Source organism: Acomys russatus, chromosome 7, assembly GCF_903995435.1.
Source record: "Acomys russatus chromosome 7, mAcoRus1.1, whole genome shotgun sequence".
Classification (NCBI taxonomy): domain Eukaryota; kingdom Metazoa; phylum Chordata; class Mammalia; order Rodentia; family Muridae; genus Acomys; species Acomys russatus.
The window spans coordinates 57,675,102-57,693,548 of record NC_067143.1 but is presented as its reverse complement, the minus strand read 5'-3'; the positions used below and the strand labels follow the sequence as shown (position 1 = coordinate 57,693,548).

At 44.1% G+C, this 18,447-nt stretch overlaps 1 protein-coding gene across 2 annotated transcripts in view; it reads right to left on the bottom strand.

Annotated features, from left to right (window-relative positions):
- Syt9 (synaptotagmin 9) overlaps nucleotides 1-18,447 on the bottom strand; it is a 178,689-nt gene that overhangs the window by 38,548 nt on the left and 121,694 nt on the right. The window contains exons 4-6 of one of the 2 annotated variants that reach the window (XR_007830934.1): nucleotides 9,471-9,591; nucleotides 7,394-7,565; nucleotides 5,000-5,124 (exon numbers count right to left, since the gene is read on the bottom strand). Coding sequence is in view for 1 of the 2 variants with exons in the window: in XM_051149171.1 (XP_051005128.1) it covers nucleotides 5,000-5,129; nucleotides 7,394-7,565; nucleotides 9,471-9,591 (423 nt within the window). In the remaining variant the exon portion in view is untranslated. Of the gene's footprint in view, nucleotides 1-4,999; nucleotides 5,130-7,393; nucleotides 7,566-9,470; nucleotides 9,592-18,447 lie in introns of both variants that reach the window. The other variant, XM_051149171.1, reaches the window with a different exon arrangement.

Below are 18,447 nucleotides of genomic sequence, written 5' to 3'. Positions count from 1 at the left end.
ACATTCTTTCTTGAGAAGTGTTCCTATTGCCTGCCTTGGCAATGCATAGCAACCTCCCCGACCGTTTAAGTCTCTTGCACCTTTGGGAAGCAGCTATGATCTTCCTATAGTTTCCCGGTCTTGTTGGTACCTTTTTCGAGAACTATACCACTTACACTGTTGATGGAGTGGGTTATTAGCTACCTTTCTCTGACTCAGCCTGGGAAATCAGATATTCTCTCCTGGGAATGTGTAGATTCAAGACTCCAAGTGGGCTGTTGAGCACTGGATAGAAAATACCTAGCAATGTTTTTAAAGAGACACTGAGGGAAGGCCTGGTAAAGGATGCTTGCTTTAGGTTCCTCACAGCACTCAATGTGTAACTTAATGGAGCCCGAGGAAGACAAAGAGGACACTGGTCATTCCACCATATCCTGTGCTATCATATTGTCCCAAGTAAGGGCTTAATCAGGTGATCTCGGCAGCCAGCTGTTCTGGCGTAAAACCTTTCTGGCCTGATGCATACATGTCTGTACAAAAGCTAGGCATTGAAAGAGGACAGATCCACACTGAGTACCCTGGTATATATATATGTATACATGTTATAGTTAAATAAATGAGGTCATTATTGCATCCTATGAATCAAGAAAAGAACTTTACTATATATTCTCAGTGAACTGTCTGTTATTATCATCTCAGAAAAGTAAAGCATGATTTAACCAAATGGCATCTGCATCTGGTTTCCCATAATTCCAAGTTTTAATCCAGACATTACATAGCACTTCACAGGGAAGCCATGCTAAACCTGGAACGACTGCCTGTTAATTTCCGAGGCTCTGGATGCAGGTCAACTTGACCGTCAGGAGGGTGTGGAAGGTGTGAGGACATGCCCAGATCAACACCATCTTATCTTGGATGCACAGAGGAAGAGGCTGTGATAAGGGAGCCTTTAGCACTCTATCATCTCCCACAGTCCCACAGAAGGGAGTCTTACCTCCCAGTTCCAGGAACACTTCTCTGGGTGAACTTACACAGCTTTTCGAATTAATGGCATTATGAAGAGTAAAGGGAGAGGCATTGGCTGACCTTTGGGTGAGCAGTGAAGCCACGCTGAGCCCCAGAGTGAGTAATGGATTTCTGAACTCATTGGTTCTGAACACTCCATCTGCTACATGCCCTGGCAATATCAGGGTATGTTTGATACAGCCCTGAGTAGATGGCCAGGGCTCTGCAGGAATTGGGGTTCATTAATAACCTAGTGCCTTGGCCCCTAGCAGCATGGAGTTTCTGTCAGGCCAACCTCCTTTCACATTAAATCCCAACTCATGTGTATCTTGTTTACTCTTCCATGTGCTCCATACATATGTGTTCACATGTACAAACACACACATGCACTAAGAAGCCCAGGATCCAGCAGTTTTTGATTTAAGAGAGCATAATAGCAGGTTTTCTTTGCAGTTAAGTTAAAGGAGAAAGAGAGTAGACCTTAAATCTGTATACTTGAGCTGCCTGAAGGGTGGTGGTGGGGCATGCTTCTAATTCTAGCACTTGGGAAACAGAGGCAACCAGGTCTCTGAGTTCAAGTCCAGTCTAGTCTACAGAGTGAGTTCTGGGATAGCCACAGCTACACAGAGAAACCCCATCTCTAAAACAAAACAAAACAAAAATCTGTATACCCATGTCCACCCTACCGCTGAGTAACCCACTCTTCCAACCTGGGAAGGCGCTCACTGGGGTTCCCAGCTGCTGCCATGAAAAACAACACAGGTGACATTTCCTTCTGTTACGGAGTCCCATCAGAATGGAGGACACACAATAACGAGAACTTTATTGCATACTGGTTAGATGCCGGCCAAGGAGTGGAATTTTTCACAGATTAATTTGATCTATACTTGGGTTACAGCTCAGTTATAGGATGTTTGCCCATCAGTAAAAATACCCTGGTCCAACCCCCAGTACTGGTGAGATTGGTGTGGTGGAGTCTCCACCCATGAGGTGCAAGGGGGTTTAGAAGTTCAAGTTCATCCTCCACTATACATCAAGCCTAGCCTTGGCTACATAAAACCTCACCTCAAACCACTCACCCCCTTAAAAGCCTTAATCTTTACAACTGCCCCTGAGAGAAAGGCAGTTATGACAACTTGACAGGTGAGAAAAGCCAAAGGTGAGGAAAACTCAGGCAGCACATGGCTGCAGGGCGGCGTGCACTTAGGTCCATCCAAGTCCAGCACACATACATCCCTGAACTGCCTGTGACTGCCTCCATCCACACAGTGCCTGACCAAAGCGGCCGCTACCTCCCGCCTTCTTTAATCTCATCTGGTACCATTGCCCTCATTTTGCCGGCTACATGTTTATTTTTAAAAGAGAAGGCAGCGCTCCCCCTCTGGAGACGGATCTAGAGTTCAAGACATGACTTCAAAGACAGGTGAGAGGCCACAGAGAAGGAGCGGCCTCGCTTGCCTTTCACATCAGGGACATAGGCATTTCATTTCCTTAGTTCCACTGCAACCATTGGGACGCGGCCATTGTATGAGCTGAGGTAATTCTAGCCACTGTACAAAGGACTCCCAAGTTTCATTACTTTAACCCTCAAGACATTTATTTCTTACTTATATAACTGCTGAACACAGGCTTGCAAAAAGCTGGGAGCTAAGGGTTTGAGGAGCACCCCCCAGGGACCAAAACAGAGCCAAGATCCTTCCCTCTAAAGCGGAAGAAGCCTCCACAGAGCCTCCCACCCCGGCTTTGTGGTGCCCCCATACCTAGAAAGTGGCCCTGCCTCACCAAGGCTTCTTGTCTGCCAAGGCCAGTGAGAAAGTCCTGCTTGGGTCAGGGCTCACCCCAGCCACTGTGGACCTTACTCCTGCCCCCTTACCTGCCACAGACTTTTGAAAGTTCTGACCACAAAGGAGAATTTAAGTCAGAAGTGACTTCTAAGAGTACAGGAGGTAGATTACAATGGCTCTCACTGCCACTCACCAGTGGGCAATTTACTAAGTCCACAAACGGGTCCTTTGAGAAATCCGCCAAGAGCCGAGGAAATGAGGCATAGCTCCCTGGCTCTTTTTCGAGTGGCTCACAGGTCTTGAGGTCTCCCTTAGGGATTAATTTTGATGCCAAAAGAGAGAGGTCTGTCTTCTACAGCCAGATGTAGAGATATATGCTCAGGAGCCTGCGAGTTTGGGGACTCTAGTCTAACAGTGGATATAACCAGAACCCTTCATGCTTGGAGCCCCCTTCTGTGCCATTCTCTCAAAGGAGGCATGCCCTTGTCCTCAGGCCTGGGTTGGAGTCTTTCCTCCTATCCAGTTGCCTGCATCTTTACCCCACTACACTCAGCTGACTGTCAAGGGCAGAGGCACTACCAACACTGGACAGTGACCTCTTTTACTCTCAGGGTGCCGATGCAGGCAGGGAGAAGCTGCCTACACTGGGAGAACAGAGGACAGTCCTCTGCCTGGAACCCACCTACCCTTGGCCAATGACCCCTGCTTGCTTCCCGGTGTTCTTCTCATTCCCAGCAGCTCAAGTCTCTTCTAAAGTCAGTGAGCCCTTCTCCCATGTGTCCAGGCAGCTAATCCTGTAAGCCACAAAGTTTATGTCTACGCACTTTAATGACTCACACTCCATTTCACACTCTCGGGCCAGTGAGATGGCTCGTGGGTGAAGGCTCTTGTTGTCAAGCTTGATAACCCGAGTTCAATCCCCAGGGTGCATCTGATAGAAGGAGAAAACCAGCTCCCAAAAGTTGTCCTTTCGTCTCCACACATGTGAACCACCAATAAGTAAGCAAGTACATAAATTCATTCTTCTGTTTCAAATTATCTATGAGAGCTACAAAAAGTGGACTTTCATTTTCACGTGTGTTTCATGTAGCCTCATGCCACGTGATCCTCAGAAATGCCCCTCAGTCAAAATTCGTGCTGAGAGAATGCCCAAATAAATGGGTCAACAAGCAAAGACAAACAGAAGAATGAATGAGAAGCGACAGGGACATGAGTGGACGAGGGGAACGCGGCAGGATGATGGCCGGTATGCGTTCTTCCCTTCTTTGCTAATAAAACCCTACTTCTAGTTAGGTACATAATAAAACGAATCTATTTATTACCTTCCTCTGAAGGTGGACACGTTCAAAGTCCTGTGGCTAAATAGCACGTAAGAAGCAGTGTCTTGGAAGATCTCAAAGAGAGCCCTGGGAAAAGCACTGAGTTCTTTTGACCCTCCCCTCGCTCCACATTTCCGTGGCATGAAAGGTATGCTGGTTTTGAGCTTAGCATTACCATGTGTATAATGAGGTCCATGGTCAGACCTAGGAGATGGGCTGGAGAGGCTTGGGAGTCTGATGGCCTTCCACCCCGAGGGACATGAGGATGGTCAGTAGCTCAAGTCCCTCTTACTGGCACCTTGCACATGGTCAAAATGGCTTACAAGGCCTTGGACAGGCCTGGGCCCAGTGACCTTCCTGACCACATTCAAAACAGGGACGCAGAGGTTCTTGGACTCAGAAATCAGATGGGAGAAGTCTAGGCTTCTGTTGGCCATGGTGCCACACCTCACACTGTGTTCCTTTCAATTTGCTGTATGTAAGGAAGAGAGAAGTTTCCTTTCTACACATTGTTGTTCGCACTTTGTTACTTTTATTAAATAAACCAGAACCTGATGCTAACCAACATAAGATTCACAGGCTAGGGCCAGAGGCATTACTCAACCTGAGGGTTCCCTCTGTCTCCCTCAGATGCCCTCCAAATGCCGACCCAAAGCTGTCAACATGGAGTCAGAATCTTGATCCCCTTAAAAGACATTAAAATGAAGGCTGGTTCCTGATCCAAATGTCCTAGGCTGGTGAGGGACTCTATCAAACCTCAGATTTCATGCAAGTCCCAATGGCCCTGGGAAGCATCACCAGGGACAGTGCTGGTGACAGAAGAGCCTGGCACAGTCATCCTGTTTAACAGCTTTGCATTTCAGCTGCAAAGCATGTGACCTACAGAGTGAAACATGTGGGGGGAGGTCTCACCTCCATCAGAGAGTGCCAGTGCGCGATGGGCTTCCGAGGGTATGACAGCATCTCACTCCAGTGGTCTCTGCCCAGTCGCTCAGCCTCGTTGCCTACTTGGCACACGCCGATGACCTCATTGTGACCTATACTGTGAAAATGGGCCACAACAGTTTTTTCTTAAAATTTTGGTATGCAGAAATAGAAACAGTGGTTCTCAACCTGTGGGCTGTGATCCCTTCGGGGTGTGTGTGTCATATGTCAGATAACCTACATATCAGATATTTACATTACAATCCATAACAGCAGCAAAATCAGTTATGAACTTAACTATAATTTAAAGAAAATTAATTTAAATTAATTTACATTTAATTAATTAATTAAAAAATTAAAAGACATGAAGAACTGTATTAAAGGGTCCCAGCATTAGGAAGGTTGAGAACCACTGAGTAAAAGCAACAACTCAAATGCCTGGAGGGAATTGAGAAGTAGTAGACTATTTTTTTAAAAAAAATCTCTAATTTAAAGCTACAGTCCAGGTTAGACAGCAAAAGACCTAGGGTACAGTATTATAGCCAATTTGGAAAATACAAGCGAGGGATAACAATCAGGATGTAATCTGAATAAATTATAATAAAATTTAAAAAACATTATAGCCAACTTTTCTAACAATGACATGGGTTCACTTGGCCCTGAGAATCATTGCTCAAAGAGCTCCTTGATATGTGCTAATGGTACCACTTCTGGATCTGCAGGCTAAGCTGGCCTCCAGATATATGGAATGAAATGGAAGAAAGACCTTAAGAAGGAGTGTGTGATGTAACACCCATTCAAATCCCCACCAAGCTGGCACGGTGGAGTCCAGAAGCTTGGGCGCCTGGGTCTTCCTGCTCCGTGTTCCATGAGAGACCACTGCCACCATCTTCTGCACACTCCTTTCTCTCTACACTCGGCTTTGGTTCGTTGAGCCAACTTGAGTCTTCAACTCTGACGGCCAACCAGCTTCTTTAACTTAGGGCTAATAGCCTAAACATTTTTGTGAGTAGGTCTCTACTTTGAGTCATTTTACTTTTTCCCGTATCAATTAAGAACAAAAAATAGTCCCTTGAAATAACTGGAGGGATGTGGGCTATCCTTCGACTCTTTGGGATAAGCTCTTTCCTCGCAGAAACTCGTTCCGTTTGTGTCGGAAGGAGGAGGAGGGGTGGGGATGGAATGTCTGGGATATTTAAGTCAATGCTCATTAAATCCAGATGCATGCAGAGGCCCTGTGGATACTGCCATGGATTTTTCCAGGCCAGATTCGTGAGTTTACTGGTAATTAAATTGAGGCACAGATTGCATAATCAGATTTGTTGCTGCAGGAACCTTGGTGATAGCTTGGGAAGTGCTAGCCTTGCCTTCCACAGCTGGTAGGCAGCATCCCCTCCTGGGACTTGGCATTATGGTGTTGTGTGTGTCCAGAGGAGACAGGGCAAGGTCCCTGCCCAGCATGGATTGTCACACTCATGGGCAACTGTGTCGGAAGACAAGGCATGCCTCGTGTAGGGATCTACTGGAAAAGCACCGAGGTCACCGAGACTGCTGTGCTGACATTTCAGAGGTAGATGGAAAAATTTTTTAGCTACAAATAATATTTGTAAGATTATATTAGAAGTCAGATTGATTTTTTTCATTTATAATTGTGCCCAGACCACGTGGGAGGTTTCTAATTAAAAAGAGACTCTGCATTTCAGTCTAATGACTGGTTTAACATGTATAATTCCCTGCTGGTACTTCCTTTGCATATTAAAATGACTGTTTTTCAAATCTGTCCTTTAAATACACAATTGGCTACAATGCAGGCTATAAATATCTCCTCTGCGCTGTATTAATTAAAAAGTCTAGCATCTTATACATTTTAATGTACCCTGTCATCCATACGGATTCCAGCATTTTCAAGAGAACATTTCTATGTTTGCTTTCAGACCTAAGTGGATGGAAATGATCTTTATTAAACACAGTGCAAGAAGGGAAAAAAAGATTGAAGTCATATATTTAGAAACATTGGAGGCGTGGCTAAAGTAATCATTCTGTGTTGTGGGTAGAAGCTTTCCATCCACTAAAGGAGCCGGGACTGCTCAATGGGAAACAAGACCTGTAGGGCTGTAGCTCTCCTCACAGATACCAGGAAGTGTGCAGAGGTGGGAAGGAAAGGGTGAAATGTGGGAGGGCAGAGGAGAAGAAAGAAAAGAAAGGGAGAGTGGAGAAATGTAGTCATGATGTGACTCCTTGTCATCTGTCATGCTGCTTTCCTTCTGCTGCCCCTTCAGTCACCCTGTGTCCAGTTGAGTATATGTCCCGTGCCTCCCTAGTCTGCCCGTCCTACCCCAAGAACAGCAAGACTGCACAGAGAAAGAGCTCCTGGCATCTCACCGGTCATAGTCCATGACAGCTATGGACAAGTGGATCTGATCGATGCTCTCAGGAGGGACGTCAAAAACTATGGCTTCATTGTAAACGGGATTAAGCGTGTTCCTCTTGGTGGATGTTTTCCTCTTCTTCAGTCGCCGGCCGTCACATATCAGTGAGACTTTCACGTAGGGATCTGCATGGGCACGAGAACAGGGCACTGTGAGGGCAAACGGAGACACCGGGTGCGCCTGGCCAGTGGAGGCAGACTTCCTTTCCCTGTTGGGAGACTAGAGTTTGAAGATTTTTAACTCATGTTTTATGTGGTGTGGGCAGCGACTACTTAGAATAATTAAGTTATTCATTCAAGAAAGAGCACAGGACACTGTCTCCTCAAAATTCATGAAATTTAAAAATAGGGTGAAAACATCTGTTACCAAATTAGAAAAAACATCCCAACCAGAATTGAGGACCTGTCTGCCTATGAAAGGAACGGAGATCCAGACATTTCCAAGGAGTGGAAGACTGGAATCAGTGCCCGGATGCTGAGATACCCATGGAAGTCTTTGCTTAACGATAGGGCCTGTAAGCAGGGGAATGCTGCTAGTTCTGTAGGTTCCTAGGGAATGCGGCAGCCTGCAGGAGTGGATGGCCCTAAGCTCTGGGAGCTCCTGGAAGTGTATTTGTGAAAGGAGAAGCTGTCCATTAATCAGTAAGAGGGAGGACAGGGGATGTTCATAGCATAGCCATGGCAGATAACAGCTGACCAGGCTGGCTGTGCTCTGGGTGAGGCATTTCTGGTCCCACTAGCTTCTCAATGCCAAGTAGCTCAAAAGGAAGTCCTGCATCTCTCGGCTTAACCACATGCTGCCCTGACCCCTCACCCCTTCCAGAAGGTACTTTAAGCCAGAGGGGCTGTATCTTTTTTTTCCTTCTTGGAACCAGCCTGGATAGAATGTAGAATATACCATCTTGGGGTAAATGCCAGTCAGTAACAAGCCTGCCATGCAAGCATAAGACTTAAGTTAGAGCCTACCTTCCATGTATAGTATATACAACTAGGCATGGAGGGTGGCATGTACTTGTAATCCCAGAGCAAGGGAAGTGGAGACAAGAGGATCCCTAGTGTTTGCTGCCCTGTCATAGCCTCACCAACAAGCTCAGGTCTCAGAGAGAACATTTATCAAAAATCAAAGTCAGTGATGGCATTTACTCTAAGATAGTGGTATATTCTATGTTACAGGCTGTTTCTAAGCAAGCAAAAACCAAACCAAAACCAAACCAAAAACCAAAACCAAACCAAAACAAAACTCTTGACTTGAAGTACCTTCCAGAAGGGGTCAGGGGTCAGGGGCCAGGGATCATATACTTAGGCAGAGAGAAACAGGGCTCCCTTTTTAGCTGGATAGTAGTGAGGGGCTGGTCAGGCTGAATAGGGGTGATGCCTGGGGAATGACACCAGAGGTTGACCTCTGGTTTTTATGGCTACACGTATACACAGGTACCTGTGTGTGCATGTGAGCGTGTGCGATCATGAATCAGTGTTCTGTGCGTTAGTGAGCACTTGGCCAAAGCGGGTATGAAGGTGCATAGTATGATTTGCATATTGAGACATTTTCGGGTCAGGGTTTACAATGTAAAGGTATATATGTTTGGTTCACTGAAAAAGACAAGTTATAGTTCACTTTCATAAGGAGTCAGAATCGTCGCCGATTTTCAATGAGCCCAAGACAGTGAAGTCAGAGGGAAGGCTTAACTGGGTAGACAGACCAGCGCAAAACATGCAGACTGTAGGCTGAGAGCCAATTATGGGTAAGAAAAGGCTCAGGATTCAAATAATATCACGTAGCATCTTAATATATCATATACGTTTATGGCCTTATACATATTAACTCAGTTAATACAACAACTTGATGGGCCAGATACTAATCTTCCTCTTGCTTTACAGATGAGAACTTGACTTGTCCAAGGTCACACGGCACCCAGTGGTGGCAGGTAAATGATTAAACCTAGGCCACTGGGTTTCAGAACCAAGGCACCACAACAGGAACTTTACAGTGTGCTGACTTAGAACCGGAAGGCGGACTGAAGGATGCCCCACCTGATGCGCCTGTTATGTCCATCGCTTTCAAGTTCCTGGCTTTTATAATGGTGATGGTTAGCCTCCCAGCCGTTGGAAGATAGCAGAGTGAAAACATAAGCTCGCCCAGATCCACGTTGTCCTGTTAAAAAAGCACAGACCGAAGCATCAGAAGGTCCTCAGCCCACGTGCGGGAGGCTCAGCTGCCGGGCAGAGTTAGAAAGAACAGTCTGTTCCCTTTTGTTCAGCTCGTGACACAGAAACTCCACTCTACACCTATGGAAGCACAATGCATTTTTAGATGGCGGCAGAACTGAGGAGGCCCGTCCACAGGAAGCCACCACACGCACAGCTTCACATAGCTTCCCATTGCCCAGAACACAGCATTCCCAGAGTGCCATGTGGCTGGGCGAATCTTGTGAGAATCAAGAGTTCACAGCACAAAGCCATGCAAAGAGGCACCTCACAGGGCTGACCACCTGAGCAAAGCGCAGAGACTCTGCCCACAACCCCACTCAGCTTCCTGTGGGCTTTCCAGCAGGGCTGCGCTCTAGCCTCTGTGCTTGCCTCGTTACACAGAGCTCTCAAATGAGCCACGCTGTTCCCACACACTCCTGCAGAGCCCAGTCTCAATATTCCACACTGCCATGCGTATCTTAAGAGTACTGCACGCAAGCAACCACTGTAGATCAGTAGCAGGCAGTTCCACCAGCTCATGGAATCTTCTAGCTCCTCATTAACTCTGGACAAGGACATGCATGAGCATGGCAGTGGCAGCCTCTGACCTCCTGTTCCCACATAACTGGACACACTGGGAGACAAACCGAGTTCTGTACAGCACCCACGCAGCGAGAAAAGTTTAGACTTAAGGGAGCCCTGTTGTCTGCTCCTTGAGGTCCCATTTAGGCCCATCCCTTCTTGAGTGTGTCTCAAGGAGCTCTGATTCCCTCTACTGGGATGCTGGGGAAGGCATCTCCTTGGGCAATATACAGCCAATCCAAATAGGTCGGAAGTTATGAATCTTTTTTTTTTTTTTTTCCTCAAAGCCCAGGAGAGTGTAAACTAGGAAGAGCAAAAGAGCCAGTTCATTTAGTTTCCATTTCTGTGAGACACCTGAGGTTACGGATTTGGGTGCCTGTGTCTAATTAATACGGTTTTATACTGGCAATGCTCTGGGGACTTGGGTTCTGGCCCTCAACATCCACAGCCTTCCCTCCCCTTCTGGGTTCTCGGAGGATGCTTCTATTTTTAGAAGTACAGATTCAGCTTCGGAAGGTCACCTTGCCAACCTCCTGCCTTGACTGCTTCCACGGGAGCAAGAGAAGGAGGAGGAGAAGGAGGAGGAGGAGGAGGAGGAGGAGGAGGAGGAGGAGGAGGAGGAGGAGGCGGCGGCGAAGTGATCTGTTTGGTAGCTAAGGCAGATGGATTGGTCTGTGTCTTCAAGCATTGCCTGGCTCATGCAAATAAATCACCTCACCTTGCAGCCGAGGCTGCCCTGGTTTCTGGAGGCTTGACCTCAGGAGACCTGGGTGGCCAGACCTTTCTCTGTGGGGAGAGGTTGGGGGCATTGTACAGGACTGAGGTTTTACATGTGGCAGGCTCCAGCTGTGTGTTCTCATCTGCAGGAACCTAACATTCTCTTTGCTCTCTATACCCCAGGCCATTCCTGTGTCCTTGACTTCTACTCTCCCTTTCCACAGCCCCTTGCTCTCCTATCCTGCCCAGAGAATCCCAATTTGAGAAAGCAATTCTCAAAGTAGCCAATATCATGGCCGCGAAGGTGCCATAATCAGTTCTTTCTGCATGTATTTCCTGAGCGCTCACACTGTATACCTCACCCTGAAAGGCTTGCAGTGTGAAGCATGCTCAGTTTTAAAAATACTTTAATTTTATTACACACGTATAAAACAAACTACATACACCAAGGACATGTGACAATCATGAGAATAATGAGTTCTATACATGTTACATTCATAGTGACTTGGCCATCTGCATTCGTCTCGTTTCAAGTAAGTGTTTTTCCTGTCTTGTTGGGTCTAAATTTCTTTTTCTTTTTCTTTTTTTTTATTGTCATTTGTAGTTTTTTTTAAAATTTTTTATTATTAATTTATTCTTGTTACATCTCAATGGTTATCCCATCCCTTGTGTCCTCCCATTCTTCCCTCCTTCCCCTTTTCTCCTTATTCCCCTCCCCTATGACTGTTCCTGAGGGGGATTACCTCCCCCTGTATATGCTCATAGGGTATCAAGTCTCTTCTTGGCAACCTGCTGTCCTTCCTCTGAGTGCCACCAGGTCTCCCCCTCCAGGGGACATGGTCAAATGTGAGGCACCAGAGTACGTGAGAAAGTCATATCCCACTCTCCACTCAACTGTGGAGACTGTTCTGACCATTGGCTAGATCTGGGTATTGTCCTTGGCTGGTGCCTTAGTTTGAGCGGGACCCCTGGGCCCAAATCTGCCTATCATAATGTTCTACTTGTAGGTTTCTAAGACCCTCTGGATCCTTCTACTTTGCTATTCTCCCATGCTTCTCTCATTTAGAGTCCCAATAGGATGTCCTCCCCTCTGTCCCAGTTTCCTGGTAAGTGAAGGCTTTGGTGGGACATGCCCCTTTGGTTAGTATGCAGATATAAGTGAGTATATACCATTTAAGTCTTTCTGCTTCTGGCTTAACTCACTCATTATGATAATTTCTAGCTCAATCCATTTATCCACAAATTTCGGGAATTCCTTGTTTTTAATAGCTGAGTAGTATTCCATAGTGTATATGTACCACAGTTCTTTGTTCATTCTCTACTGAGGGACACTTAGGCTGTTTCCATGATCTGGCCATTATGAATAAGGCTGCTATGAACATGGTTGAGCAAATTTTCTTGTTGTGTGCTGGAGCATCTTCTGGGTATATACCAAGGAGTGGAATAGCTGGGTCTTGAGGAAGCCCTATTCCCACTTTTCTGAGATAGCACCAGATAGATTTCCAAAGTGGCTGTACTAGTTTGCATTCCCACCAGCAATGAAGGAGTGTTCCTCTCTCCCCACATCCTCGCCAGCATGTGGTGTCCCTTGAGTTTTTGATCTTAGCCATTCTGATGGGTGTAAGATGGAATCTCAGAGTTGTTTTGATTTGCATTTCCCTGATGACTAAGGAGGTTGAACATTCTTTTAAGTGTGTCTCAGCCATTGATATTCCTCTGTTGAGAATTCTCTGTTTAGTTTCAAAGCCCCATTCTCAATTGGGTTATTTGGTTTGTTGGTGTTTAGCTTCTTGAGTTCTTTATATATTTTGGATATTAGACCTTTGTCAGATGTAGGGTTGGTGAAGATCTTTTCCCAGTCTGTAGGCTGTCGCTTTGTTCTCTTGACAGTGTCTCCAGCTTTACAGAAGCTTCTCAGCCTCATGAGGTCCCATTTATTAATGGTTGACATTAAGGCCCTGGGGCTGTTGGTGTTCTGTTCAGGAAGTCGTCTCCTGTGTCAATATGTGCCAGGCTCTTCCCCATTTTTTCTTCCAAGTGACTTAGTGTCTCTGGTTTTATGTTCAGGTCTTTAATCCACTTGGATTTGAGTTTTGTGCAAGGTGACAAATATGGGTCCAGTTGCATTTTTTTACACATAGACCCTCCAGTTAGACCAGCACCATTTGTTGAAGATGCTATCCTTTTTCCATTGAATGGATTTGGCTTCTTTGTCGAAAATCAAGTGACCATATGTGTGTGGATTCATATCTGGGTCTTCGATTCGATTCCACTGATCAACTAGCCTGTTGCTGTGCCAGTACCAAGCTGTTTTAATTACTATTGCTTTATAGTACAGTTGAGATCAGGTATGGAGATTCCTCCGGAGCACCTTTTATTGTACAAGATTGTTTTAGCTATTCTGGGTTGTTTGTTTTTCCATATGAAGTTCAGAATTGAACTTTCAATGTCTTTAAAAAATTGTGTAGGTATTTTGATAGGGATTGCATTGAATCTGTAGATTGCTTTTGGTAGGATGGCCATTTTTACTATGTTAATTCTCCCGATCCATGAGCAAGGAAGATCATTCCATCTTCTCAGGTCATCTTCAATCTCTTTCTTCGGAGTTTTGAAATTTTTTTCAAACAAGTCCTTCACTTGCTAAGTTAGAGTGACTCCTAGATATTTTATATTGCTTGTGGCTAATGTGAAGGGTGTGGCTTTCCTAATTTCTTCCTCTGCAAGCCTGTCATTTGTGTATAGTAAGGTTACAGACTTTTTTGAGTTAATTTTGTATCCAGCTAATTTGCTGAAGGTGTTTATCAGCTGTAGGAGTTCTCTGGTGGAATTTTGAGGGTCATTTATGTACACTATCATATCATCTGCAAACAGGGATAATTTGACTTCCTCCTTTCCCATTTGGATACCCTGGATCTCCTTTTGTTGTCTTATTGCCCTGGCTAGAACTTTGAGTACTATATTGAAGAGATATGGAGAGAGTGGGCAGTCTTGCCTTGTTCCCGATTTTAGAGGAATTTCCTTGAGTATCTCACCACTTACTTTGATTTTGGCTATTGGCTTGCTGTATATAGCCTTTATTATGTTGAGGAAAGTGCCTTGTATCCCCGATCTCTCTAAAACTTTAAACATGAATGGGTGTTGGATTTTATCAAATGCTTTCTCTGCATCTAAAGAGATGATCATGTGGTTTTTTATTTTCAGTTTGTTTATGTGGTGGATTACATTGATGGATTTCTGTATATTAAACCATCCCTGCATGCCTGGAATGAAGCCTACTTGGTCATGATGAATGATATCTTTGATGTGTTCCTGTATTCGTTTTGCAAGTATTTTATTTAGTATTTTTGCATCGATGTTCATGAGAGAAATTGGTCTGAAATTCTCTTTCTTTGTTGAGACTTTGTGAGGTTTAGGTATCAATGTGACTATGGCCTCATAGAATGAATCTGGTAATATTCCATCCATTTCTATCTTTTGGAGTAGCTTGAAGAGTATCGGTATTAGCTCACCCTTGAAGGTCTGGTAGAATTCTGCACTGAAACCATCTGGCCCTGGGCTTTTTTTGGTTGGGAGACTATCAATGATTGCTTCTATTTCTGTAGGGGAAATGGGACTATTTAGCTTGTTTATCTGTTCTTCACTCAACTTTGACAATTGAAATTGATCAAGAAAATCGTCCATTTCCCTTAGATTTTCAAATTTTGTGGCATATATGCCTTCAAAGTAGGATCTTATGATTCTTTGTATTTCTTCAGTGTCTGTTGTTATGTCTCCCTTTTCCTTTATGATTTTGTTGATTTCAATACTGTCTCTCTGCCTTTTAGTTAGTTTGGCTAGTGGTCTGTCTATCTTGTTGATTTTCTCAAAGAACCAGCTCTTGGTTTTGTTGATTCTTTAGACTGTTTTCTTAGTTTCTAATTTGTTCATTTCACCCCTGAGTTTGATTATTTCCAGACGTCTACTCCTTTTGGGTATTTCTGCTTCTTTTATTTTTTATTTTTTATTTTTTTTTTTTTTTAATAATTTAAGCACACTTATTTATTTGTTTCATACATATGCATGTTGGTGTAGGTGCCTGTACCACAGTTCATATCTAGAAGTCAGAGGACGACTTGAAGGAATCAGGTCTCTTCCTTTACCAAGTGGGTTCCTGGGTTTGAACTCAGATCCTCAGTCTTGACATGTGATTGCTGGGAATTGAACTTAGAACCTCTGGAAGAACAGCCAGTGCTCTTAACCTCTCAGCCATCTCTCCAGCACTCACCTCACTCTTATGAGTGTTTAAAAGCTAGCCAATTTTTTTTTTTTTTTGAGACAGGGTCTCACTGTATAGCCCAAGCTGGCCTGGAACTCCCCCCACCAGCCCCATATAGGACCATTCTGGCCTGTAATGCACAGAGACTAGGCTGGCTCTGCCTACCAAAGTTGGGATAAACTGTGTGTGCCACTATGCTTGGCGTTCCACACTCTGCTCTAATTAACTTTTAAGGTGTAATTTTTGTTTTACATTTTATTTTTTTTTTTCCTTTATTTTTTTTATTTATTTATTTATTTATTTATTTTTTTATTATTTATTCTTGTTACATCTCAATGTTTATCCCATCCCTTGTATCCTCCCATTCCTCCCCCCCCCCATTTTCCCATTATTCCCCTCCCCTAGGACTGTTCCTGAGGGGGATTACGTCCCCCTATATATTCTCATAGGGTATCAAGTCTCTTCTTGGCTACTTGCTGTCCTTCCTCTGAGTGCCACCAGGTCTCCCCCTCCAGGGGACATGGTCAAATGTGAGGCACCAGAGTATGTGAGAAAGTCGTATCACACTCTCCACTCAACTGTGGAGAATATTCTGACCATTGGCTAGATCTGGGAAGGGGTTTAAAGTGTACCTCCTGTATTGTCCTTGGCTGGTGCCTTAGTTTGAGCGGGACCCCTGGGCCCAAATCTGCCTATCATATTGTTCTACTTGTAGATTTCTAGGACCTCTGGATCCTTTTATTTTGCTGTTCTCCCATGCGTCTCTCATTTAGAGTCCCAATAGGATGCCTTCCCCTCTGTCCCAGTTTCCTGGTAAGTGAAGGCTTTCGTGGGACATGCCCCTTGGGCTAGTATGCAGATATAAGTGAGTATATACCATTTGATTCTTTCTGCTTCTGGGGTTAACTCACTCCATTATGATCATTTCTAGCTCAATCCATTTATCCACAAATTTCGGGAATTCCTTGTTTTTAATAGCTGAGTAGTATTCCATAGTGTATATGTACCACAGTTTCTTTATCCACTCTTCTACTGAGGGACACTTAGGCTGTTTCCATGTTCTGGCTATTATGAATAAGGCTGCTATGAACATGGTTGAGCAAATTTTCTTGTTGTGTGCTGGAGCATCTTCTGGGTATATTCCAAGGAGTGGGATAGCTGGGTCTTGAGGAAGCCCTATTCCCATTTTTCTGAGATAGCACCAGATAGATTTCCAAGTGGCTGTACTAGTTTGCATTCCCACCAGCAATGAAGGAGTGTTCCTCTCTCCCCACATCCTCGCCAGCATGTGGTGTCGCTTGAATTTTTGATCTAGCCATTCTGATGGGTGTAGATGGAATCTCAGAGTTGTTTTGATTTGCATTTCCCTGATGACTAAGGAGGTTGAGCATTCTTTAAGTGTTTCTCAGCCATTTGATACTCCTCTGTTGAGAATTCTCTGTTTAGTTCCAAGCCCCATTTCTCAATTGGGTTATTTGGTTTGGTGGTGTTAATTTCTTGAGTTCTTTATATATTTTGGATATTAGACCTTTGTCAGATGTAGGGTGGTGAAGATTTTTCCCAGTCTGTAGGCTGTCGCTTGTTCTCTTGACAGTGTCTCCTGCCTTACAGAAGCTTCTCAGCCTCATGAGGTCCCATTTATTAATGGTTGACATTAAGGCCTGGGCCGTTGGTGTTCTGTTCAGGAAGTTGTCTCCTGTGCCAATATGTTCCAGGCTCTTCCCACTTTTTCTTCTAAGTGAGCTTAGTGTCTCTGGTTTTATGTTGAGGTCTTTAATCCACTTGGATTTGAGTTTTGTGCAAGGTGACAAATATGGGTCCAGTTGCATTTTTTACACATAGACCTCCAGTTAGACCAGCACCATTGTTGAAGATGCTATCCTTTTTCCATTGAATGGATTTGGCTTCTTTGTCAAAAATCAAGTGACCATATGTGTGTGGATTCATATTTGGGTCTTCGATTCGATTCCACTGATCAACCAGCCTGTTGCTGTGCCAGTACCATGCTGTTTTAAGTACTATTGCTTTATAGTACAGTTGAGATCAGGTATGGAGATTCCTCCGGAGCATCCTTTTATTGTACAAGATTGTTTTAGCTATTCTGGGTTTTTTTGTTTTTCCATATGAAGTTCAGAATTGAACTTTCAATGTCTTTAAAAAATTGTGTAGGTATTTGATAGGGATTGCATTGAATCTGTAGATTGCTTTTGGTAGGATGGCCATTTTTACTATGTTAATTCTCCCGATCCATGAGCAAGGAAGATCACTTCCATCTTCTCAGGTCATCTTCAATCTCTTTCTTCAGAGCTTTTGAAATTTTTTTTCAAACAAGTCCTTCACTTGCTTAGTTAGAGTGACTCCTAGATATTTTATATTGCTTGTGGCTAATGTGAAGGGTGTGGTTTTCCTAATTTCTTCCTCTGCAAGCTTGTCATTTGTGTATAGGAAGGCTACAGACTTTTTTGAGTTAATTTTGTATCCAGCTAATTTGCTGAAGGTGTTTATCAGCTGTAGGAGTTCTCTGGTGGAAGTTTTGAGGGTCACTTATGTACACTATCATATCATCTGCAATAGAGGATAATTTGACTTCCTCCTTTCCCATTTGGATACCCTTGATCTCCTTTTGTTGTCTTATTGCTCTGGCTAGAACTTCGAGTACTATATTGAAGAGATATGGAGAGAGTGGGCAGCCTTGCCTTGTTCCCGATTTGAGAGGAATTTCCTTGAGTATCTCACCATTTACTTTGATTTTGGCTATTGGCTTGCTGTATATAGCCTTTATTATGTTGAGGAAAGTGCCTTGTATCCCCGATCTCTCTAAAACTTTAAACATGAATGGGTGTTGAATTTTATCAAATGCTTTCTCTGCATCCAAGGAGATAATCATGTGGTTTTTATTTTCAGTTTGTTATATGGTGGATTACATTGATGGATTTCCGTATATTAAACCATCCCTGCATGCCTGGAATGAAGCCTACTTGGTCATGATGAATGATATCTTTGATGTGTTCCTGTATTTGTTTTGCAAGTATTTTATTAGTATTTTTGCATCTATGTTCATAAGAGAATTGGTCTGAAATTCTCTTTCTTTGTTGAGTCTTTGTGAGGTTTAGGTATCAATGAGACTATGGCCTCATAGAATGAATTTGGTAATTTTCCATCCATTTCTATCTTTTGGAGTAGCTTGAAGAGTATCGGTATTAGCTCGCCCTTAAAGGTCTGGTAGAATTTCTGCACTGAAACCATCTGGCCCTGGGCTTTTTTGGT